Source organism: Dipodomys ordii, unplaced genomic scaffold (genome assembly GCF_000151885.1).
Source record: "Dipodomys ordii isolate 6190 unplaced genomic scaffold, Dord_2.0 Scaffold59, whole genome shotgun sequence".
In the NCBI taxonomy this organism is placed as follows: domain Eukaryota; kingdom Metazoa; phylum Chordata; class Mammalia; order Rodentia; family Heteromyidae; genus Dipodomys; species Dipodomys ordii.
Window position 1 is genome coordinate 3,243,581 of NW_012267275.1, and position 25,200 is coordinate 3,268,780.

Sequence of the window (25,200 nt, forward strand, 5' to 3'; positions counted from 1 at the left end):
CATAATACTCAACAGATTTTTTTTTTAAATAAAGGTTCTAATTACTCATGATTATCTTGTTGAAGTATGTAAACTCTCAGTATTCTATTTAAGTTTCCCATTCTCAGTGGCCTTTTATAAGTATATGTATTTTTAATTTCTTAAAGTACAGTAGGTAATGCAGGTTTTGATTTGTCTGACTTTGATTTATTCACTATAAAATAAATGGTGTCCATCTAACAATTTCTCAGTGTACTATTTTAAAAGCTAAAGCATATTGAATAAATTACATAGACTTGGGCTTACTGTTTACCTACATATATTTGATTCAGGCTTAGGCAAAAGAGCATGCTTTCACAACAACCCAGACCTTCAAGGAAATGAATCAAGTACAAGACACTTCCTCCTTGCCACAGGAGCCAGAGGTGTTCCAACAGAGGGAGGATTCGGCTCTGGATCTGTCCTGGGTTTTTGATGAGCCTACTCCAATTTTTTTTTTTTTCCTGTGATCTTCAGGGAAGGATTCTAAAGACTAGCCCTGTTTCTCCAGGTCTCCAACTGAGAACACTCATAACTTTGCTGTAGGTCTCACCATACTGGAATTCAGACCTGTTGGCACTAGGTTTCAACTCAGGATTATTATCCTTCTAGTGTGGGAAGTGTGGAAGAGAACAGAGGATGCCCAGGAACCTGGCTAACTTACTTCTTTATGGCTTTTCCTGACCTGACAGATTCAGGTACAAAAAGTGTTAAAGAGAAATAAAGCTTAAAATGGGCACTCATTATATGTTTTGATGCAATATAGCCAATCTAGATAGACACTGTCTTGTGCTATTCTACAACTTCTTTGCAAGCACCACTAAAATCAATCAGAGCTTGTTTCATATGACAAAAATGATTAGTTAAAGCTAAGAATTGTAGGCTTTTAGGGTTATGAGAAAAATAGAGAACAATGATTGATGTTAATTTACTATCGGTGTTCACTAAAACAGAACCTCCAAATCGAAGAACAAAACAAAAAAAGCCTTAGAGATTATTAATAGCCAACAACCTTGCTTTCACTGCAAATTAAGATGTTTGGGATCTGTGAATGAAGTATCACATTGCCTATTTTATAAAGAATCTGACATTCCCCCTGTGCTAATGATAATTACAGCATGGGGTGCCCTGATTTCTTTGAGAAAGAAGAAAATAACTATTTCTATTGCTACTTGTGTGTCTGATTAAAGTCAGTTCCAGATTATTTAACAATAAGGTTGAGATTGCACAATACCATAGTATGTAAGAAAAAGAATAAAGTCTCCCTTCTTAAAATGTCATTTTCAAATGTCATTATATTATTAATACAGAAATCATGTTAATAGTTGCTTAAAAAGAAATTGTAAGATAAAAGAAAAAAACAGCTCAAAAGTATAATATCAAGGTAAATAATTAAACAAGCATTTGCTTATCAAGTTATTGCTAATTATGAGTATCATCATCTCCAACTCATACTAGGATGATCTTCCAGTTTACATAACACATACAGTCAGATCTCCCCCAACCTCTACCTCTACCTTAGCAAATGTAAAATACCTTCACTGGAATTTGGGCTGGAGTTATTTAGCTTGGCAATTGCTTCTCTTTGAAGATCTTCCTCTTTTTCTTCAATAGCTTCAATGTCGTGCTTTTTCATTTGGTCCTTTTCCTTGTGTTTTTTGGACTTCTTTTTGGACTTTTTATGAGACATTGAATGGTTTTCTTCCATAGGCTTTGGACACTTTAGTAGAACTGAACCGGGGGGTAATGTTTCCAGAGAAGTCCTCGAGGTATATTTGTCTTGCTGGTCCTCATAGATGCTACCATCTTGACTAAAACTGTCAACAGGTAGGTCTTGAGTCCCCCGGCCTTCTGGAGTGCTAGGGGAATTGGAGTTGGAATTTACAGTCTGAGGGGGATTTGAGACAGGCAGGTGCGTAGAAGGCAGTGGTGGGGGCGTGGGGATGGCAGCAGCTGCAGGGGGCGGCGGTAGTCCTGCAGCAGATTTGTCACTGGTGGAATTCAATTGACCATTTAATGTTGGAGGTACTCTATTTGTTAGGTGAGATATTCGAGCTTTTTTATTCATTAAAGGATCAATGAAATCTGAATCCAAAGGCCGTTTCTGAATGAGAGGGAAAGGGGAAAAAACAAGCAGGTTTGTACTATAATACATTCAAAACCTCTGTAATTGATCAAACAGCTGAGTATCTTACTCTCTCCCAACTCAAGCAAAAGCAAAACAACAATAAAGCCCTATAAACAAGCCCAAACCAAACTAAAGCAACAAATCCAAATGACAGGTAAAATAAATTGTAGTGTAATGTTAAAAGCAGAACTTGGCAGATATATTGTTTTTTGGAGTTGTTACTCAAGTTCTTTCTGATCTGATAGCCTTATCCATAAGATTGTGCTGATTATTAGACCATGCGGATTTATTTGGATTAGACCACTCAGAAGAGTATTAAATAGAAGCAACTGCTTTCCACTGTTGGTGATGGCTAGTCTACTTAAATGAGAATAGAGAGCATTTTGTGCCATTTGACTCTGTACTATGAAAGCTAGGTAAAGGCCATATGTCTATATCTATTGAATCTCTATTGCTAAAATGCTCCGGTTATAAATAGCTTGGTTGTCAATCACCATTCCCTCTATCTTAGTGTAGCCAGTACTTCAGAGTAATTCCTCTAAGTCTCTTTCTGTCATTGCTGAAATGCTATTTAATTTTTTACCCTTAAACCTATTCACAGTAGTAGTATAAGCTAAGCCTTTTCATTAAAAGTACTTTTAAAGAAAGCATGCTACATTAGCTTAATCTCAAAGCAACAGTAGTTATATATGTTAAGAAGCAAATTCAACAGTCAAAAGGTATGAAATGTAAGTGCATTTTTGTATTTAAATATAATATTGGAACTTGAACTTTTGCTCAAAAAATGAACAGCTAGTAAGCGCATTATTTTCTTTTGTTATAAACTGAGTGTAACTGACTTGGTACTCAGCATATGTCATCTGATCAGAAGTAGCTTCACTATAGTTGGTGAACAAAAAGTGAGGCTTCCACAGATAAGGAACATTGCAAAGGTGAATTGCCGTGTGTGATAGTCTTCTGCTTAGCACATTCTCTCCACACATGGTTTTGTCCCCCCTCATTCTCAGGAGAATCCAGAGGTACAGGGCATATGGTACAGTGCTGGGAGGGTGGGAAGTCTCTCTCAAATATCTGATCCAAGTGCCCAGGACATTGAAACTCTCACTGAGAATTCTCTTACTCTCTCAGGGAGAGAATTTCAGGGCTCCTTGGCAAGTTCAGTAAACTGGAACTCTTTATACTGCCAAGGACCTCTTCTACCTTCTCTAGGATGGGCCAAACTAGAAAATTCTAAGCAGGAATAATGTCTGATGGGGAGTATTTCCATTAGGATCAAGTTGAAAAGAGCTTAAGTAAGACACATACATAAATGTTCTCTTTTCTTATTTATTTTCTAATTGCTAATACATTTTCCCTAAGAATATTCTTCTAGAACATGTTTTAGACACAATCAAATATCTTTAATTTCCCATGTAATACAAGAATTGTATAGGACTAGATAAGCCTTATATTAAGTGATCAAATTAAAGAGCAGATAACTTTACAACAAAAATGTAAATTTTAAAAATGGAAAGCAAGGTATGTATTAATATTCTGACAAGCAGAGCTGCATAGTGGAGACAGTTCTAGATTGGAAGCTGAGACTGACGTCATGTGGCTTTGTGTAGACAAACTGTGCAGCTTTCTTGGGCTTCATTTCCCTCACTTAGAAAGAAGGGGACCTCAGTTGTTGGCCTCCATGTTAGGTTTTGTAAGTTGATGGCATACCTGAGGAGAGGATGCAGTGTCTCTGCTAGAACATACAGGAGATTCTGAACGGCTGGTGCCAGCAGCATTCTGAGATGCATTTAGTTTTCTGTCAAGAACACACATGTTCCATGTAATAATGAGAATTTTAAAATGTTTACAATAGAAAGCATACTCTTGATTCTCTTTCCCACCTCAATATTAAAATAAGAATGACTAAAATGATTACTTATTTCTACAATTTTTAAAGAAAAAAAAGGGAAAAAGAACTTACCTAGAGAGTACTGACTCCAATGACCGTCTGTCTGCTTCATTGTATCCTGGCCAGTCTCTTTGAAGCTCCTTATATACGTAATCCTTTAATGTATAGGAGAGGTCCTTAGGATTTAGATTGGCTACCTGGTATGTGATATAAACAGAGCATTAGATATTTGTGCTAACTATCCAAAGCAGTTGATCTTTAGGATATATACCAAAGACAATTACTCTCATTGGCTCCAAAGGGACTATTCATTAAATGTATGCCAGGTTGCATTAAGTGTCATTTAACTTCAGAATTAAAACTTTATGTGTGGAGTGGAATGTTTTCCTCCATTTGCCAAACTTCTAATTAAATAACTAGGTAAATTTTCAAATCAATCTTGTCTTCTATAAGAAATCTAAAATTTATATTAACAAAATCATTATTTATTTACTTCTTATTAACTTGAGTAATTCTGAATCACAAAGAAATACTTAATTTCATATTAAGTAGAAAACAATATTCAAATAGTAGGTTACAAACTCTCTTTTTCAGTCCTCCACAGAAACTGTCTTTAAAATAGTATAAATTTTGATAACCTCATCTTTTTTTTTTTGATAGTTAAGCTTGCTCTGTGTATTTACCAGATCTCCTGAACTACCATTTTATCCAAAGTCCTTGAAATTCCTTTAAACCAATAAACAGAATCATAAACTGAAGGAATGCCCAAATAATCATTATTGGCTACACAGTTCATTCCTAAGTATACTCTTATCCTATTCCTTAACTGCAATTCCTAGTGTTCAGACCTATAATCCATTAAGTATACAAATCTATGGATTTAGGTGCCAAACCGAAAGTAACTTTTCAGGTTAGAGAACAGTACTCTGGAAATGGTCTTTTATGCTAATCTAATATTATTGTTAGTTATACAAAAGAAAATAGGTTTATTTTAAAATTCAAATTTACAAATAAATGAATATGTGATCTGACAGGTTTGAGTAGAATAAATAACAACCTTTTGTTTTTTTTTTTATTACTCCTGGCAGTGCATATACAAATACCACTCCTACAGCAACTCAGTCTCTTAAGTTTCGGTACTATCTTCTCCCTTGGCACCTTTCTTTCGTGTTTAGTTTCTCAAAGCTCTACGTGGGGGGAATGCTTAGTCTGCTTTCTGCCCTGTTTTCTTCATTTTCTTTATTTCTTCCTAAAATAATTGTATTCAACACTAAGACTTAGAAGGCCTAATCTTGATGATACTAATTCCTAAATTTATGGCTTCATCCTAAACTGTCCTCTGAACACCAGGCCCTTATGATCTATAACTATTTGTTATATATTACTATTTGTTATTATTTATTATCTATCACTAGTTATCTCCCTTTGCAGGTCTAATGGACATCTTTCAATTTAGGGAAGAATTCCTGAGTGCAACTTTACATCAGCCTCATTTCTGCCCCTTTTCCATCTTTTTCCATTTCAGTCCATAGCTCAACATCCATTCAGTTTCTGGGACCAAAATTGCAGTCATAATCATAGGTTCCATTTTTCTCTCATTGTCTCCCTATATGCACTTCATGATCAAATCTTGTCACAAAATGTATCTTTAACATGATAAACCATCCACTGTTTTCACAGGTCAACCCACCAACATTTCACACACTCAGATTTCTTTCTTTTTTTTTTTTTTGGGTCCGGTTGTGGGGCCTGAACTCTGGGCCTGGGCGCTGTCTCTCAGCTCTTCAGCTCAAGGCTAGCGCTCTACCACTTGAGCCACAGTGCCACTTCCGGCTTTTTTCTTTTTGCTTATGTGGTGCTGAGGAATCGAACCCAGGGCCTCAGGCATGCAAGGCAAGCGCTCTACCACTGAGCCACCTTCCCAGCCCACACACTCAGATTTCTATAGTACGCTCAGTTAAATTCTCTCTCTCTCGTTCTTTTCTTGCTCCCCTAAGCCATCATTGCACAACCTAAGTATGAGTGTTCTCACTTTAAGTACCAATCAGATTATAGCACATTCTTGTTTAGAATTCTCATTTTTTTTTGCGGTCTCAGTCATCATAAAATCAAAAGTCTTTGCCCCTGGGTTGAAGCAGTTCTGTGGGTTTTGGCCTCTGCCAACTCCTTCCTTCCTTTAGTTTGAGCATACTAAGCCTTCTCCTTCACCACACTTCCAGGTGCTAACTCATTTTCTTGGTTCTTGCTCTTCATTTTCAGCTAAAATGTAAGCCTTTAAGAAAGATGTTCCCTGACCTTATCACTCCCTAGAAGCAGCAGGCCTCTCCCAACTCCAGGAGGGCAGGATTGGCCTGTGGGAGTCACTTCGAGATTCCAACATGTAGAACAGTATATCTGGTACATTTTAGATAGTCATTTTTCAGTGTTTACATCTTCAGTATCCACATCCATATTTGATATGCAAGACCCCATAGATATCCAAATACTAAGGTATGTCAACTATAGTACATAAAAACTCAGATTTAATGTGTCCTCCCACACATTATAAATTCTATCTAGATTACTTATAAAATGTAATATAATTTAACTTATTTAACATGTAAATGCTATGTATGTAGTTGTTGTATTGTTTAGAGAATAATGGTGAGGAATGTTTACTGAACATTTAATTAAAAAAAATATTTCTGACCTGGAGTTGGTTGAATCTGTAGCTGCATAACCATTGGTAGGTACTACCAACTTCACTTAATAAATTCAATGAAGTAATCTCAATATCCAAATGTTAAGGTTAAGAAGAAAATTACCTTTATCTTGGTTTTCTGATTTCTAAAATTTTTTTTCAGATAAACAATCAATGTAAGAAAAACCTAGCCTTATAAATTGTACCAATTTAGCAATAAACAGTATTAAGTAAAATTTCCTGGTAGATATGAAAGATTTTAAAATTTATGTACAATCTTTCAAGTTTTACTGGGAAATATTCCAGTTTACCTTAACAATCTATTACTTCGATAAAGGAATTCACAGGGTGCATTCATTCACAGGGTGCATTCATTCACAGGGTGCTGAAGACTTGTACATAAGAAACAAATAAATAACTTTATTGATATAGGCAAAGCAGGATCAATCCTTTTAGCTAATTTGGCAACTAGTTTGTTTAGGACAAAAATAACCATGTTTGGACTGTTTATGTATTTTGCTTTTTTTCTCTTCACTTTTCTATTTCTACTTCTGGTCAGTTTCAATGGAACACAAGTGGTTTTATGTTAGGAATGTTCAGGGCAAGGAATGTGTAGAGAAGCTAGTTTAATTCAAAGTCCTCTAGATATGCCTCTGCTCTTCTTTTTGAGGATTAAACAAGATCATGATTAGTGTGGTGCCCAACACAGTACATGCCTACACAGTGGTAGATATTATTAGCCTCTCATCTCTGTTTCACTGAGCCAGTGGTTTTCTGCCCATATCTCACATTTGGAATTATTCAATGGTTGTAAACACACGCACATGTTCACACACATATGCACAATTACCAAATTTCTGATACGTATCAGTAGTAGTTTCTAAGAGAACTGCTTCTGGTGTCATTTTATCTTCTCCAGCCTCTTCCCAGAAGGTAATTCAAAACCTTCTAGAGATACAGTTATCAAAGAATCCCATTTCCCAAATAAGACTTAAGATACATATTTGTACACTCATCTTCATTTTTTTCTTTTCATACTTTCTTCTGAGCTCCTAAAAATGCTATGTGACATATGGATTTAAGTTGTTCCAAAAGATGTTCAGTGGGTTTAATAAAAAACTCTGAGACTGACTGAGGTATCTAGGGACTGACTACTCCTGAACTGTGGACCAGCAATGGTTTCACTTTTTCCTTACATTCAGTATGTCTTAAATGTAATAAATTATTAATGAAAAATAGGTTTAAAGTGTTGTTTGTTGAGTAATAGATGAAATTCTATAGTTTTTTTAATTTAATTTTAATTTAAGAACAATTTTGTAAATATTATTTAAGAACAACATTGTAAATATTATTGCTTTGGAGAAAATTAAGAAGAGATGGACTACAGTTCCTAGTGGCTCTGAATAATAATTGACACTTATGACCTGAAATAAGTATAAAAAATATAGGAAGGGCTGGGAAGGTTGCTCAGTGGTAGAGTGCTTGCCTTGCTTGCATGAGGCCCTAGGTTTGATTCCTCAGCACCACATAAGCAAGAAAGAAAAAAGCCGGAAGTAGAGTTGTAGCTAAAGTGGCAGAGCGCTAGCCTTGAGCTGAAGAGCTGAGGGACAGTGCCCAGGCCTAGAGTTCAGGCCCCACAACCAGACCCTCCCCCCCCGCCAAAAAAAATATATATGAAGCAACAGTCTGACAAACTATTGTCTTTAATGAAAATAATGGTCTACTTTATTCTGAAGTTTGTGATTGTAAGGTAACTGATCACTGCTAATCTTTTATACATTTATATCCCTTAATGCATATTTGGCATACTCAGTGGCAGAGAAAGGTGGAATATTAAGGGCTTCAAGGGTCTGGAAGACAAGGAACATTCTAATCCATTTAGCAAAGCAAGAATGTAGTTACATGTGCTAACCAAAGACTAAGAGAATACGCTATACAACTTTACTTGTATAAGTGAAAATAACTGATGATTTAAGATGAAAATCAGAAAACAAATTATCTTGCTTACTTCCTAGAGGAATTTTGAGGCAAAATTAGTGTAACCCAAATTAATACTCAGAAGTTCTATTTCACACCCAATTGATCAAAATGGCTGAGGTTTCTGTATCTCAATAATAATGATACCAAAAGTCTTATGTGAACTTCTTCTAAAGAAAGAAGGTTAGCAGGAGGTTCTCACCTGTTGCAGAATTGCTCCCAGGGAGTTCTTGTCTTTTTGATTCACACCATCTTTCTGGAGTCGAGCAAGCAGCTCAGGTTTCTTGTAGGCCTTCAGTGCCAATAAGTGAATCACCCTGTCCCTATATGGCCGCTGAGAAACACTGCTGCTGCTGTGTGTCTTTCGAATTGTGTTTGCAGGGTTCATGGGGGTTGACCTTTTCCTCTCAGGCACTGCATCTGAGACAGCTTGAGGTGCTTTCCGAATTTGTACTCTTTTCCCTAAAGTCCAGTGGAAAAGATACCATTAGCTATTTGGGATGACAAGGTTATAAGTTTTGATAACTCTCAGGTTTCTTTAGGTATAAAGAAAGGCCATTGTATTTCAAGTTTTACTTTAAAGAGACATATTAAATGTTCTAAAGTATTAACTAGGAATTTTGATGGTGTTATTCCTTGGAATAAGTATGTATTATAGATGTGCTTTGGCCACCTGGCTACACATGGATGATCATTTGTGATGCAAAGTATAACAATTGACTACAGATTTTTACTTTATAGGTTATTTGACACTAAATAAAAATAATTTCCATGTCCATCTGTGCTACTAACAAAGCTTAAATCTATGTATTACATGTCATTTCTGAAAAGTGATGTAAAAGTATAACAATTCACTACAGATTTTTACTTTATAGGTCATTTGACACTAAATAAAAGTAATTTCCATGTTCATCTGTGCTATTAACAAAACTTAAGCCTATGTACTATATGTCATTTCTGAAAAGTGAATATAGTGAATGTATAATAAAACTTAAACCTATTTATGACATTTCGACAAAAGAATGAATGTAATCGGTGTGGTAAAATATGAAAAATGCTTGTCAGAGCATACACACTCAGCTCACCATGGTAGTACATTGCTAATATCACGGATTAAGAAACCACAAGGAGTGAAGTCAACATCCACTAGGCAACCACGAGTGATATTCCTTTTGGCAGACTATAATACATTTTGAGTCAAAACCCAAAACCAACCAATAAATAAAAGCAACCATCCAACCAACAAAATCATCTCAGAGCACCAGGCAAACAGATCTCTCCTCTGCAGAGCTAAGAGTAGACAGATGAGTTAGGAGAAAGGAAAAATGTTACAAAGGAGGCCTTCATAGCACTCTGCATAGCTGGTGCCACTCATGTTAGATAACTCATTTTCTTCTTGGATGGAGCATTGACACTTGGCAAGTGGCTACTTTTAGAAAATATGGGCTGAAGTAACCTAGATACTATGTGTATGTGCAAACCTATCATATAGGACTGGTCACCAATGACAGCCAGTAACTATTTCTTGTCGAAGGAACAGAAACTAGCATGAGATGGACAAGACTGTCATTTGACAATATCTGAAGTAGAATCTTCTAGCTCATTTATCACATACTAAACCCAACTCCATGCTGTTTGGCTGAAAAGCAGTCAGAACTAGCAGTGATATACAGTGTGGGGTAACAGCATTAAGAACAAGACTAGCATGTAGAAACAATGGATAAGTAGAAGCAATTTCCATGAGCTGTGGTCTGGGGTGAGTCAGCTTGCTGGGAAGGAACTTTACTGAATAGTAATTCTGTCTGCACTGGGTTCCCCAGGCCTGGCCGGAGCATATTTGTTTGGATAACTTTCTGCCTCAAGTAAGGGAAATGGATGAATGTCTTTTGGAAACTTCTACCAGCTAGTATGTTTCTTTACCATTTGAACATAACTGATGGTAAATACCAGATCAAACCACTGAAGAACAAAGGAACGCATCACTCAGGGAATACTGATCAATGAAAAGAAAAACTACTAAAATTTTTAAAAATAGTTTTGGATACACATTTAGAACTATTTTCTGTATTTTTCATAATTTACAAGCAGCTAGATCAATGTTTGATGGAAAGAGACTATGCCGAAAGCCTCACACATTATCTCAGTCTCCCAGTGATCTGAAGGGGTGAGTAGTGACACCCATTTCACAGATGAGAAATCTGAGGCTTTCCCTGAGATATTCTGATAGTAATGTGCTCACTCAGCATCCAGTGATTTTTCTAATTAACCCCCTAAATAGTCTCCCCTGTACTTTTTGAGAAAAGTTTTATGAAAAGCCTGATATACTGTTGCTTTGTGTTAGGCTGTAAGCACGGTGAGGGCAGGGCTGTGGCTGCTTTCTCCACCAGCAGAATGAGTTAGCACTCAATGATTAAGTGAAGGACAGCAAGTCATCAGGAAGCAACATTGTCTGTGTTCTTCTACATTACCAGGTATCTGCCAGGCTGCAAATACACTGAAATCTCTAATGTAAAAATGTAAATGCAAACCTGGTCTACCATTTCTCCTTCATGAAACTGTTACTTTTTTGTGACACTGTTACTTTTATTTTTTGCAATAATAGGGTTTGAACTCAAGGTCATGTGCTTGTTACTGGGTGCTCTACCACTTCAGCCACATCCCATTCTGCTATAACTCATTTTCAGATACAGCCTGTGCTTTTATCCAGGGCTAACCTTTGTCCACAATCTTCCTACCTATACTTTTTGCATAGCTGGGATTGCAGGCTTGTACCACCACACAAACTTGTTCTTTGAGATAGAGTCTAGCTTTGTGTGTGTGTGTGTGTGTGTGTGTGTGTGTGTGTGCCAGGAATGGACTCTAACCACAATCCTTTTTTATCTCTGTCTCTTGCATACTTGGAATTACAAGTATAAAACACTGCACATAGTCCTATACTTTGGAAATTAATAGGAATTTGTGAAAAAGGCACAAAAATTTAATAGGAATTTGTGGAAAAAAATAGGATCACTCTCACAAAAATTCCACATTACCTCCCCATTTGCCAAGTCTTACAAAAAAGAAATCTGGTAAACATATCCTTTTCCAAACAACACCTATTGACTGATCATTTAAAATGAATTAAAGCCAGGCAAATAGAAATAAAACAGAGTCCAGTTCTGCCAGTTTGTTTCAGACTGCCCTGCCTCATCTGTGCACTGCTCTTCGATTCTCAGTCTCCGAAGGGCTCCAAGGACCACTGGGTTTGCCTTCAGTCTCCAGGAAGTGAGCACAAGGGAAACAAATAATGGAACGTAACTTTCCCTTTAAGAGTGGAACAAGTATACTGTTTTGTAAGAAACTGGAGACTAATAATGAGAGGACAACTTTATGGTTGTACCTTGGGTCTAGTAGCAGACACTTATCTCCTATGAATTTCCAACTCACAATCCACTCACTTCACTCTATCTTATGTTTCTTTTATACAGCCAGCCAGTCCAAGGTAGCCCCTATGAAAAATTAATTCAGCCACAATGGACCTCTGAACTATATTCAAAGATCACCTGCTTGATGTTTCCTCACCTCTTTTGGGAAAACATTAGTGACATAAATATTTAGAATTGATACACTCAAGAAAAAAAAGTACAGTAGGAAAATGTCAGATTTAGTGTAGATCAAATGGTTATGTTTTTATTTTTAATATTTGCCTCAGAAAAGCCTTTTTAATAAAGCCTATGGGAAAACTTAATTCTCTTCCCAGACCCATCTGCTAATCAATTCCCTGGGCTCCTTTATAAACAGTAGCACTGATACCAACAGGGTTGGGTAATCTGGGACTGGAACTGAGTCGCTGTTTCATAACAAGAAGTCCACTTCTAGCTCCTGCAGTTAATATGAAATGGTAAAGTATTATTACTTCAGTCTAGTGATTATGAATAAACAATTTGAAAATGAATATGTGGAAGCATTCTATTAGAAAGAGTAGGAACTACAGCTATCTCCTCCCCTCCCCGCCCCCCATGGCACCGGAAGTCCTAGTAACACAGACTCAATGCTTTAAAACCATCACAAGGGCATGATGTCCACTACAAAATCCAACTCCACCATTTTGCGTTTGTGATCACTGTTCAAAATGTTTACTACATGCATTCATAAACACACACACACATACACACAGAGTCAGTCAGTCAGTTGGAACTACAAAGAACCTCAAAGGTTATCTAGTTCAAATACCTTTCTTTTTTGGGGGCACTGGTTCTGGGGCTTGAACTCAGGGCCTGAGTGCTGTCTCTGAGCCTTTTACCTCAAGACTTGAGGTATACAGCTCCAATTTCAGCTTCCTAGTTAACTGGACATTAGAGTCTCAGAGACTTTCTTGCCTGGGCTGGCTTTGAACGGTGATCCTCAGATCTCAGCCTGCTGAGTAGCTAGGATTACAGGTGTGAGCCACTATCACCCAGCTTTTCTTTAATATTTGAGAAAATAAAATAGTTACTTGTCACTCAAATATGTGACAACTCATCCAAAAATAGAGTAGAGAAATTGTTGAAAATGGGAGCAGAACCCTCAATATTACATTAGCTGGTTATTTTATGTACTTAAGTAAATATTAACATAAAGAAAGATGTGTACTAAATTTGTATTATAATTCTCTATATTTTTGCTGGGCATCAATAAGAATGATTAAGATACTGGTAATTCAGATGTTGTAGTGAATTGTGATTGTTTTCTTAAGAGGGAAGGGGTTAGAATAATATAGCAATTTCTACCACTGATCTAAATGTAGAAATGTTACTGAAAAAAACAAATAAACATTTCCAAGGTAAAAAACTTTCCAACTCATCTGTTGGCAAATATGTTTTTCTTTCCTTAGCTCAGAAGAGGGTTACAGATTATATTTTGAGTAGGCCAGGTGACCCCTAGACCCTAAGGAGTATAGACTTTATCCCTTAAATTGGACATGTACCATAGTTCAGTTGGCAGAGGCCTTGCTTGACATCATACCACCACTATACCATAGAGGGACCAGTATTACTCTTGCTTGTCTCCACCCAGGCTGACACTGCTGAAAGAAACCTTGTTCTGCAGGTACTTAGGGGAGTTTTTGGTATGATTGAATATGGCATAGTCAAATTGAGCTGAAGTGGGTAACTCTTGCTGATTAAGGAGAGAATACAACCTGTTTATGAGGACATGCCCATATCATGTGTGATTTTCTGATCCTGACAACTTGATATGCAAAATAAAGAGGTAATCACTACCTGCTTCAGAGTGATCATCATTGTGAGACTCAGATCAGGAGACTAGCAGGGTGGTAATAAGGGACTAAATAAAAGAAAAAGATTAAAATGGGACAATAGTTTAGGACAGTTAGAAAATCAAATAGAGAATCCAGTGAGGATACTTGTGTCTGAAGAAATAATAATATTTTTGTTAAGAGTAGCTTTCCAGTAGTAGTCCAGAGACAAACAATACAAATAATTAATACGTCGGGACACTGCCCATATTAAGGAAAGCTAAAAGGAACTGGGATGATGTGACCTAGAGGTTAAAAAGCTGATGAGGTCAGAGAAGAAAAGTTGAAGAGGACCAGAGAAGAGCGCTGTGCTTTGACAGGAGAAAGCTGGAGGGAAAGGCTAGATAGGACACCTGGGCTGGCTTCAGGGATCACTTCAGGGTTCTGATTCAGTTGTTATAACATGTATGTTTTTGGAGTCCCTATAAAGTCTTACTGTTTATAAAATTCCCAGTACCATTAGGAAGCACACAGCCTATGAGATTTGGGATGCTAGGAAGTTTGTTGTATAAACTGTAAATGAACTGTATCTGACCCTCATCAAAACAACACAGGGGACACCCAAGGACCAGTCAGTGGAAAAGCACAGTAACAGTATTCTTTGCTGAGTTTCAAGCACTGGAATACATCAAGGTGAGAGTTTTCACCTTGTTCCACTGGAAGGAAAATAAAATCATTCTGATGATGATTCGAGACTTTTATTCTTTTGTTGTACACATCACTTACCTCACTGTTCATAATAAAGCAGTGGATTAAAATAACACTTTCAAATAGGGGCAGATAAAACATAGTTTCTATTTAAAACATAATGTAGATTTTAGCAATAATTTGAGAGGTAGCCTACTAGCACAGACAGCTAATTACATTATCTATGAAAGGAAAGGAGAAAGAAAGGAGCCTGGAAGTTGTTACCTTACTCAATAGGAAAGGGTAGGTTAAAAAAATTCTCATTGCTTGCAACTTACTAGGCAAGGAACTGTGACCCTGTGGGTATAGATACCTGGGGAAGCCAAGAATTGTTGTTAAACCAAACTAAATGTATCTAAGCTGAGCACCATGTCCCAGGAGCACTGGCTTTGTTCCAAAGAAACACTTATTAAGACAAGTAGTGTTTCTTAAAGCTGAATGTACTATAGTGGGGTCAGCAATGGGGGAAAAGGAAAACAGAAGTAGTAACTGTATCAAACATGGAAAGATGTTGGTTAATTAAGTAAGAGATCTGGTTCTATAAGAGACCGTTTTCATAAGCATTTACATTTCTAAATTAACAATAATTTTTAATCATTTACCAGGATGACCTGAAATATTAATCTACTAAGGACTCAAAGTCCTTGTCCTTACTCTTGATCATTTTTAGTATTGTTAATAATCACTATGCATTGATTCATTAAGATTATTCAGGACACTGATCATAAAGGAGAGACTCATCTTGTTGGTCTGGTCTTACTTCCCTTCGATCTGATGTATGTATGAGTGAGTGATGATAAAGACAATGGGGTGAGGCAGAGACTTAATTAGTGGATAGATGAAGACAAGGATCATAATTGTGGCACAAAAAATTGAGCTGAATATTTTCATATAGTTTGCTGTAAGTCCATTTCATACTTTATTTTGGTGCCTGTCTCTGGCTTGAACTCGGTCCTGGGCACTATCTCTTGAGCTTTTTTACTCAAGGCTAGTGCTCTACCACTTGAGCCACAGCTTCACTTTAGCTTTTGGTAGTTAATCAGAGATAAAAATTTCCCTGCCTGGGCTGATGTTGAATCACAATCTCAGACCTCATTTTATACTTTTGCAGTAGAATTTCTTATTATTCAAAGCTTTTCTGAAAATATAAGCAAAGTCTGCAATAGTAACATTATCAACTCAAAAAATTGACCAATAGATTTTACTGTAAAAATAGCTTTATAAAAGTGCAAAACAAGAACCACACTGTCCAGTTAAATTACATCACCCAGTGACAAAGAAAACACAACGGTACCACTGTTTATAGCCACATGTAGTAACACGACCAAATTCTAGTATTGTAAAATAAGTATCAAGTAACAGAGTATTCAAGATTAGTAAAGTCATAAAACTTTAAAATGTGTTAAATGTGTTTTACAATTTACTAAGAGTCTGAAGAGAACAAATAATCTTTTTAAAAATTGATATTATGTATGCAAAATTGTCTGAAAAGTTAGTTCTGTGCTTTCTTTCAGTTAACAATACCAGTATTTACCTACAGCGATCTTGAATTACTCCAATCAATCAGCGAGAGGAGAAAGATATCTATACAAACCTACATATGGTCCACCGGGTTTGATAACTTTTGTGCTTCGATTGCGGGATTCTTCCTCTGCCTGGGTCATTCTTTCTCGTGTCATCTGATACGAGTCGTTTGTTGCACACACTGTAATTTTATCTTGTATAAATCCCAGACAATTGAGCTGAGAGGCTCCAGAGCTGTCAAGTAAGATAGTAGCTTTGTTAGACATGACTGTCGTTTTATACAACATAGGTACAAGAACGGTATTATCCTAAAATCAGTAGCCTTGAATAAGTTTGCAGTCAATTAGTAATTTTTAAATGCAAAGACTAATTAAAATATTTCTGTTCCTCCTTTCTATTTTTTTCTATATTCTCAATAAAATGGGCAAAATAAACTTTCAGAGACCAAATACAGGAATTACAAATAAACAAGTAAACAGTATTTGAAGCTGGGTGCCAGTGATCACACCTGTTATCTTAGTTACTTAGGAGGCTAAGATCAGAGGACTGTAATTCAAAGCCAGCCTCTGGAAGAAAAGTCCATGGCACTCCATCTCTAAACAGCAAAATGCCTGACTGAAGATGCCAGACCTGTTGTGAGCAGGCAAGCCTTGAGCGCAGACCACAGTATGGGCACACACACACACACAAATCAATCAATCAATAATCTATCATTATCTGGAGTGAAGACCAGAGTTCCAATGGATCAATATTGTAGTTTTGCTTTCACTTAACAGCCAATCATTTTTAATTTACCTACCACTGAAAGGAGAGATATTTAAATGTTTACTTTTAGTAGAATGACAGCATACATGCATAGTAACAGTGGAACATTCACTGTAATTCTTGATATTTTTGATAAAGTGTGAGTTTTAAGGCTAAAATCTTGACAGACATGAGGGCGAATTCTTGTATTAGTAATCCAAAGTTCGCCCAAATTTGTATTAACTACTTCCTGGAATTTCTATATAGCAAATATTGAAGAAAATAAAGGGCAAGTGATATTGTTAAAAGTCCTATTGAAACATCATTAATATTAATATTGAAATATTGTTTGAAAAGAACATACCACATCTAGTATTTTGAAAGACAATAGCATAGCTTTTAAACAAAGTAGAATGTAAAAGTAATGAAAATAATACCATACCTTTAGTCTTATTTCTTATATTTCCAAATGGAATTACAAGAAACTTTGTTACCACACTGAGAAGGGTTTATTCTTTAAAAATGTAACTTCATAATACTGTTCTTTGGAAATGCTCCTTTTTAAAAAAAATCAGCTCATTGAACATTTTAATAGATATTTATTGGCCAGGGACTGCACTGCACACCAGGTAATCTAAGAGACATCAAGTTTGTAACAAGGACTGGACAGATGTGGTCCTTTCTTCAAGGAGCTTTTTCTCTAATGGTAGGAAGCAAAGATGAGTTAACTGGCAATTACAACAGTATGACAAATGTCAAGAAGCAGGGATCCCCAGGAAAGGTGCCTCACTTGGACTTCCTAGAAGAAGTGATTCCTGACCTGATTAAAAAGATGAGTCGAGAAAGATGAGGAGGAATAGAAGAGTTCTAAGATGTAATCATAAGCTGTGCAGGTTTGGAATAAGAAAGATTTTCAGTTTAGCCAAAGAAATTCAGGAAGGACAATTAGAGATGAGGAAGGGTTTGAACAATGAAGACTGAAAACAAGAGAAAATAATTTGAACTGTTGGGAAATTAGTCTGGATGGAGAATAGATGGGGAAGGAATTTCAAGAGTGAAAGCTGAAAGATCAATTAGGGAGCTACTGAAGAAATACAAGTAGGAAGGGATGTAGAGAAGTAAGAATGTAGAAAAGTTAGTAGGTATAATCCAGAGATGGTGAGAAGGTAGGACTGGACAGGTATGTTAGGTGATGGTGTCATAATTAGATATTGGTGTGCCCAAGTGGTATATAAATTCTGGGCTGGGTGTTAGGAGAGAGCCCTTTTTCTTTTAACCAGCCACTAACAATCCAACTGTGTAACAGTGGATGTCATGTGTTAAACGAAGGGTTGACCTATGCAATCATAAAGCACTCTTATACTTGGTGATTCTCAATCTATCACAGTGCTGTTGAAAAGAATTTCCTGCCATGATGGTAATGTGCTGTATTTGTGTTGTTTACTAAGTAGCTACTTGTAGCTTTTGAGACTGTAAAATGAGGTTCGTGGAAATGCACAATGAATTGTAAATTTTCCTTGATTTTATCAACTGAAATATGAATAACTGCATGTAGTTTGCAGCCATTAAAGTGAATAGCACGGGAAAAGACTATATAAGACTATATAATCTATAATAGCCTTTGACATGATAACATGCAATCAGGCTAAAAACACAAGTTGGAGGCAGGTAATTTTCAGTAAGTAAAATCAGTATATACTTAGGGAGAATAGTAGATTAAGGTAAAGAAGAAAGTTGTTTAGTCACCTTAAGTGGGAAAAGAAATCTAGGACTCATTCAGCTAGGTGTCTTATTTTGTACCCCTGCCTTCTGTTCTTGCCTAAACCTCAGCCTTGCTTTCTTTCTCCTATAAAACGCAAGTCCTTACATAGTTTTAATGAAGATGAACTGGCATGGGTATTCTGGGCCAATGCCAAGGTTTTATACCCCAAGGACTGAGTATCTCTATGCAAGAGCAGAACAAACTTCCTCTAGCTCAAGGGTCCATTTAAAAAATCAGAGGCAACCAAATTAAATCAGTTGAAACAAATGGCTATTGTTTTTGGAGGATCAAAGTAATATAAATTTATATTCTTGTATTCCTCCTCTGCCTTCTCTTCTTCCTCTTTCTTCTTTTTATTTTATTTTTTAAATCAGGAGATGGGTATGCAATATTAAGGTTAATATAGAAGCTTCCAGGCTGTTGTGAAATGGAGCTTTTAAAAAAAATCTTAAAATGGAGATATATATGTATATGTATATATATATATGTATATATCCTTCCTTTTCTTTTGTGTTTAAGCCTTGAGTGGAGTATAAGACACTTATTTAAATTCAATGAACAAAACCTTTAAAAACAAGCCCTCAAATATTAATTTAAATTTTACTGGTTATATATTTTCTCTACCTGAAAAAACCCTTGTTCAGTGCAAGAACCTTAGCTTTTTTCAGCTGTATGTGCCCCAGTGACAAACACAATTTCTAGTATATATTAGGTGCTTAGTATTTTAGTAATAAAATCCATGTAGCTCAATTCAACAAATATTTAGGGAATGGCTAGTAAGTACTTCATTAATTTTTAGAAAGTCTCAAATAAAATCTGACCTTTAGCATACCTGGAGCAGCACTTACCTGGAGAATGTTTGCTGGATGCAGTCAAAACTGCCCTGAGGGTTATCTTTGCCCACATTTGACAAATAGAAGTTAAAGTTATGTACTTCATTGAGGGGATCATTTTTGGGAATTTTGACAAGCTAAAAGTGGGGAAAAGAGAAACACCTCAAATTACAGATTTGCCACAGAAGATCTTCTAATCTTCTGACTTACTGGTTTTTCAAGTCAACCATTTTATAGCCCTCTTGATACATGTCTTTAGAGCACAGCATTTAAATGGTCAAATAATTCATGTACTCTATCAAGAATGCCTACAACGCATCACATTTTTATTTCCATTTTCTTCCCTTGTCAGTGATTTTTCTTGCTCAATACTTATAAGAGGAATCCTGTTAATTTCAAACTAGGAAATGTCTATAGTTCACATGGATCAGTAATAAATGAATTTGCTTTAAAAAAAGTTCTTGCTCATTTAAGACACATAAGTAACTTATCTTTGGCTGATACGATCTTCTGCCTAATAGCTTCTAGGTACTAAAATAGTCTCTGAAATACAATTCATTTTCCATTCTTTTGCATTCTTAATAAAAACCCATTTTAATTCTTGCTTCTTACAGTATAACTTCTAAAGAATAATTAGCATAACAAGGGTAACTCCATAATTATATTCATGAGCAAAATGCAGTTGGGGTGTTTCTTTTAGCCCCATGATTCCCTGATTCATCCTCATGTTTATACAACAGGGTCAGAAGCCTACAGAGAAGATTCTGCAGGCCACTCCCAGGCTGAACCCCAGGCAACACTGTGGAACCTGCAGATGTATTTGCTGCTGTGTTGCTCAAGTTTTGGTTTCCCTAACTAGTGGGAAATCCCATGAACAAAGGAACAGGATTTTTCTAGGTGACTGAGGCCTTGCATCAAGTACATTTCCTGGAGTATGGCTGGAAGGCAGTAAACTTGTGTGAACAATTGAGAATCTTCTTACTGTCCTTCAACTGCTCCTGTTTACTTGGCACCTGCCTTTTTTTTTTTTTTTTTAAAGAAGGAGCCACCATGGTATCAGGTGATGTTAAATGAATAGGATTCTCGGCAATTACATAAAATGTGAATTTTTACCCTCCAGCCTCAAACAGAATTTTAATAACTTAGTAGACAAGTAGGGAAGGGAAAGTGTTTTATAATACTCATTCTTCGAAAAAAAATCTCTCCTTGCTATCATTGGAACATCAAGGACCAGAGATAACTAGTTGATGTGTATTGGCATACTTGTGAATGGGCAAGTGAGCTAGTCTTTGTAGAAGTTACCCTGTGAGTTAACCAAGCTAAAAATGCTCATTGACCTACACTTAAAATTTAGAACCCCCATTTTCAATGCAGAAAATTAAAAAAATGAAGGTAAGAAAGGAGACAACTGTAATATTGGGAATACAATAAGGAGTGAGTGAATATGAACAAGAAGAGAGTAAGGGAAATATCTTCTCAAAAAAGATTAGAAACACTTGCTTGGATGGAACAGAAAGCTCAAATTTCACTGAAGATTCTGAGTATTAGATAATAATCCACACTGGTTTCATTATCCATGAATTTAGACAACTTTTTTTTTTGCTCCTTATTTTAAATTAGTCTCAATTCTTCAAGAAACAAGCCTCTACATTTATTGTCAACTCTAGAAATAATACCTTGTGGAGGCTCTGCTGTTACTCTCTAACCTCCCAAATTTCCCCCAGTTCTAAAATGTTACCACATTTTGTGAACAAGTCTTAATTTATTCTATCTGTAGGTACTTATCAGGCTGTCTAACTGGGTGAGCAAACTCCATGCCTAGTTGCCACACATCCTGGCAACATCTTTAGCAGTTGGGAGAGCAGGAGTAAAAGGAATGCCTGTGTGGAACACAGAGAATCTAAATAAAATCCATTTGCATGCTGTTCTATAAGCACACTGAGGTCAGCTTCTGCCTGCTGAAAAGAGTAGAGGCCTGTTGACAAAAAGGATATTCACCATGGCCTAAAGCCTTTCTAAGGCTGGGGAGACAAGGGAGACAGGAAGGAAAAAGGTATGGACTCTTGAATGAAATCCCCTCACAATTCCTTTAACTAGCATCTTTCTTTCCTACTGGCCCTCCATCTTGATCTCAGTACCTGCTTGAGGAGATTGTGTCAGGTTTTTGCTTTAGTAGTTAGGTCTAAGGTTTTCCTTTTGTGCATCTGGGTTTGGACAATACACTGGAATTTAACCTTTATGGAAGACTTGCATGTGCCAGATGTAACGTGCATTTAAAAAAAGCAGACTCTATTTTTTTTCCCATTTTAAAAGAGTGACTGTAATCTGTACTGAAATTCTAAAAATATGTGTGTGTAGTCTAATTTTTAGTTTTTAGCTCAAATGTGTAATGAATAGGAATAGGAAAGGATCAGATAAAAAAGAAATGAAGTTTTGTTTATTCTAAAAGCAAATATAGCACATTCTCTCCCATTTCCCCCCTCCCGTCCTTGCCCTCAGGTTACATAGTCCATTTTTTACGTAATGTACATTGAATATAATGACTAAATTTTCTCATTCTTTCTCTCTCCATTGGAAAGGAGCCATTTTAACTTATTTGAGACACTTATTCCTGTTTCATACCTGACAAGCAGAGTAATTTGAAAAGCATAAAAGATAAGTGCACACGAACCACCACAGAATGACTAAAGATTCTTATCTGTGAATCCTGTGTGTGCATTTGCTTTTCAGTTTCCTCTCAGATAGTTGCTCAGTCCTTAAAAAGTGATTCTGGACAATGAAGTAGTACATTTTCATTACTCTCCTCCCTTGAATCCCATAAATGTGAAGGTTACTTCTTAAAACAAAGTTTTGTGACTATTTGGAAGACAAGACTATCTAGACAAGCTGTGGGACAGTGGCTACACAGCATAAAAGTGATGCAGATTCGAGGTTCTTCTGAAGCTGGATCTCAGTCTTGAAAAGGCCCACCCACATGTGGCCTTCCATAGTCTCACAGGCTCTTGTCTACGCTGACTTTCCCATAGTTTGGCTGTGATGTCCTTCTGTCCCCTACCTACTCTAATTGTCATGTACAACCTGTTCTTTTCAGTAAATCTCTTGCTTGCCCACCTGTGGGCCAAAGTGTTATATATACTTACCAGCTAGAAACATAAGTGCTATTTTCATTTCATTCTTGAGGGTATACTTAGATATTAATGCAGGTAATACTTGACTCTAATCTGTACTTTGAGAATGAAATATCACTTAGAAAGTGTTAAGGACTGTGTGATTCCAAATCAAGATAAAGGGTTTAAAAGTATATCACCATGTCTGGGCAACTGGAAAAGCAGATTTTAATTTTCATTTCAAAATGAGAGACTAAAAATCAAAGGCTTAGGACCACAATCCACATACAACCTTCCTCCCAAACTCCAGTCTGTCTTTGATAAGAAGCCACAAAGACAAAGTTTCAGGAAACTTTCAGACATTTGTAATCAACATAAACACTGTATACCAAGATGTATAAGTCAAAGCTTCTAATTATTCTGAGATGCAAGCTCAGGCATGTAGCAATGGAATATTGTCTGAAAGGTCATTTCAACATCTAGTCACAGACCTGCTATTTACAGGGGATCTAGGGTAGAAGTCCAATGTGCACATGGCTGCAACTTTCACATATATCTATAATAATATCAGCTTAACAGTAGCTGGTGCCTTTAATGCAGAGATTTCCTACCTCTAAGTCAAATACTTCCTTTCAACACTGGATTGAAGTATATGTTAGGTTTAAAATGACACCAATATGTTTAAAAATTACTCAAATACTTTTGTCTTTTGGTGGATAAGACAAATGATTAAATGACAGAACTCTTCTTTGCCTGGAAATGATTCTATGGAGTATTAATATCCAATCTTTCCTACTAAGGTGACCATAAATGTTCAGTGAGGTAGTCATGACCCAGTAGAACCACAGTTTGATATGACAATTCTTTTTTAAAAATTTATAAAGTACAAAAATTTATTTTTTTTATACTTATGGAGGCTAGGAAGCTCACAATCAAGGTTCAGTGTCTGTTGATGGCCCAGTCTCTCTTCCCAAGTTGGTGCCTTGAACTTTACATCCTCACATGGCAAAAGGGACAGAGGCACAAAGGGCTGATATGACCATTCTTGAGGTAAAATTGAAACCATAGGAAAACCAGGATCATCTAGTTGAATATGCATCTTAAAATGCTGATTACCTTGTCATACTCACACATGTTTATAGTATTTCTTCCCCCACTAGAATATAAACTCTGATAGTACAGGAGCTTTTATGTGTTCCATGAATATACTGCCAGCATCATGAATGACGCACAGCACAAAGCAGTAACTCAATACATATTTGTTGAATGAATAAAAATGAATAGTATCTAACATGGGACTAGAACGGAGCTGTCTACTGTCTTTTCCATCAATATTTCCAAGACAAGATGAAAAAATGTCCTTATTTTAAAAGGAGATTCTATCATTAAATAATTTTGAGAAATGCCATCAAACAAGATGACTCTCTTTGTTTTAGATATTTGCAGCTAAGAAGATGTTTCCCAACTATTGTGATCAAAGAATTCACCTCTTCATCCCACCAGTATCTCAGAAAGCCAGCCTAATGCTTACTACTGAAGAGATCTATTGTTTAACCACACAATGTATAGACTGTATATTAAAGTTAGTTATAAGCTTAACAGAATTCTCTGTTGTCCTACAATTTTGTCCACAGTCTTGAAGATACTGATTTCCTGGCAATCTAGAAAATAGTCTAGCTAGAGATATATATTTGCATGTACTATTCAAATTGTACAAATCAGGGGCAGAACAGATAACCTAGAATCAGAATAGAAAATAGAAACTTCAACCTGAAAGCCACAAGTCCTATTTTTTAAACCAGCTCAACATGAAAGGGTTAGAACAAAAATAGTTTCTCCTGTCAGTCCAGATGTGCAAACCAATGTTGGGGGCAGGTGGGGTAAGAAATAAGAAAGAAATAAAATCATATTCTTGAAACAACAGGAAGATGCAATGCATTCCTGATGAAAGCGAAGAGCAGCTGAGGAGGTAGAATAATTCTGACATATGATAGAAATAGCTGGAACTTTATATGACAGATACTTTATTGAGATGTATAAAATGTTCAGTTCATGAAACACAAAGAGAAATATTGGTAGTTATTCAAAATTTCAGGTCATGTAGCAGTTATAATAAAGAATTTAGGACAATGTAAGTATGTTTGTGTTCTTCTTTAGCAAGCTTATATGATACAGAAGTAAATAGTAAAGTAGAAAAGCTTTTCCTATTATTATTCATGTAGCCCCTCTAGATGCAGTACTAAGATTTCTGAAGCAATTCTGGATTACAGAGCATGTCCTACACTGACTTATGTTTGAAAAAATAAGACACTTGCCTAACCCTAATGCAGGCCTTTAAATTTACACCCATCTTCGAGAGAACATTGATGAAAGCATTTTAAAACTATTTTTAGGTCAAATTATAAGTAAATGATGACCTTTTTTGGAATTAAAGTACAAATTTTAAAAAATCAAATATGCTCATGTTCCTATGCAATTTAAATGGAAAAAAATCCCTGCCATACATTTTTTGGCTTTCTTAATATGATTATTAAGAGGAAACCAGTCATTTGTTTAGTTTAATTTTATTGTCAAGGT

General features: G+C 36.2%; 1 protein-coding gene across 1 annotated transcript in view; it reads right to left on the reverse strand.

Annotated features, from left to right (window-relative positions):
* The window catches only part of Ell2 (elongation factor, RNA polymerase II, 2), a 76,385-nt gene that overhangs the window by 8,846 nt on the left and 42,339 nt on the right, over positions 1-25,200 (reverse strand). Inside the window, exons 3-8 of the mRNA XM_013022066.1 lie at positions 19,532-19,653; positions 16,248-16,411; positions 8,894-9,153; positions 4,107-4,231; positions 3,854-3,941; positions 1,555-2,122 (exon numbers count right to left, since the gene is read on the reverse strand). Coding sequence (XP_012877520.1) covers positions 1,555-2,122; positions 3,854-3,941; positions 4,107-4,231; positions 8,894-9,153; positions 16,248-16,411; positions 19,532-19,653 — 1,327 coding nt within the window. The remainder of the gene's footprint in view (positions 1-1,554; positions 2,123-3,853; positions 3,942-4,106; positions 4,232-8,893; positions 9,154-16,247; positions 16,412-19,531; positions 19,654-25,200) is intronic.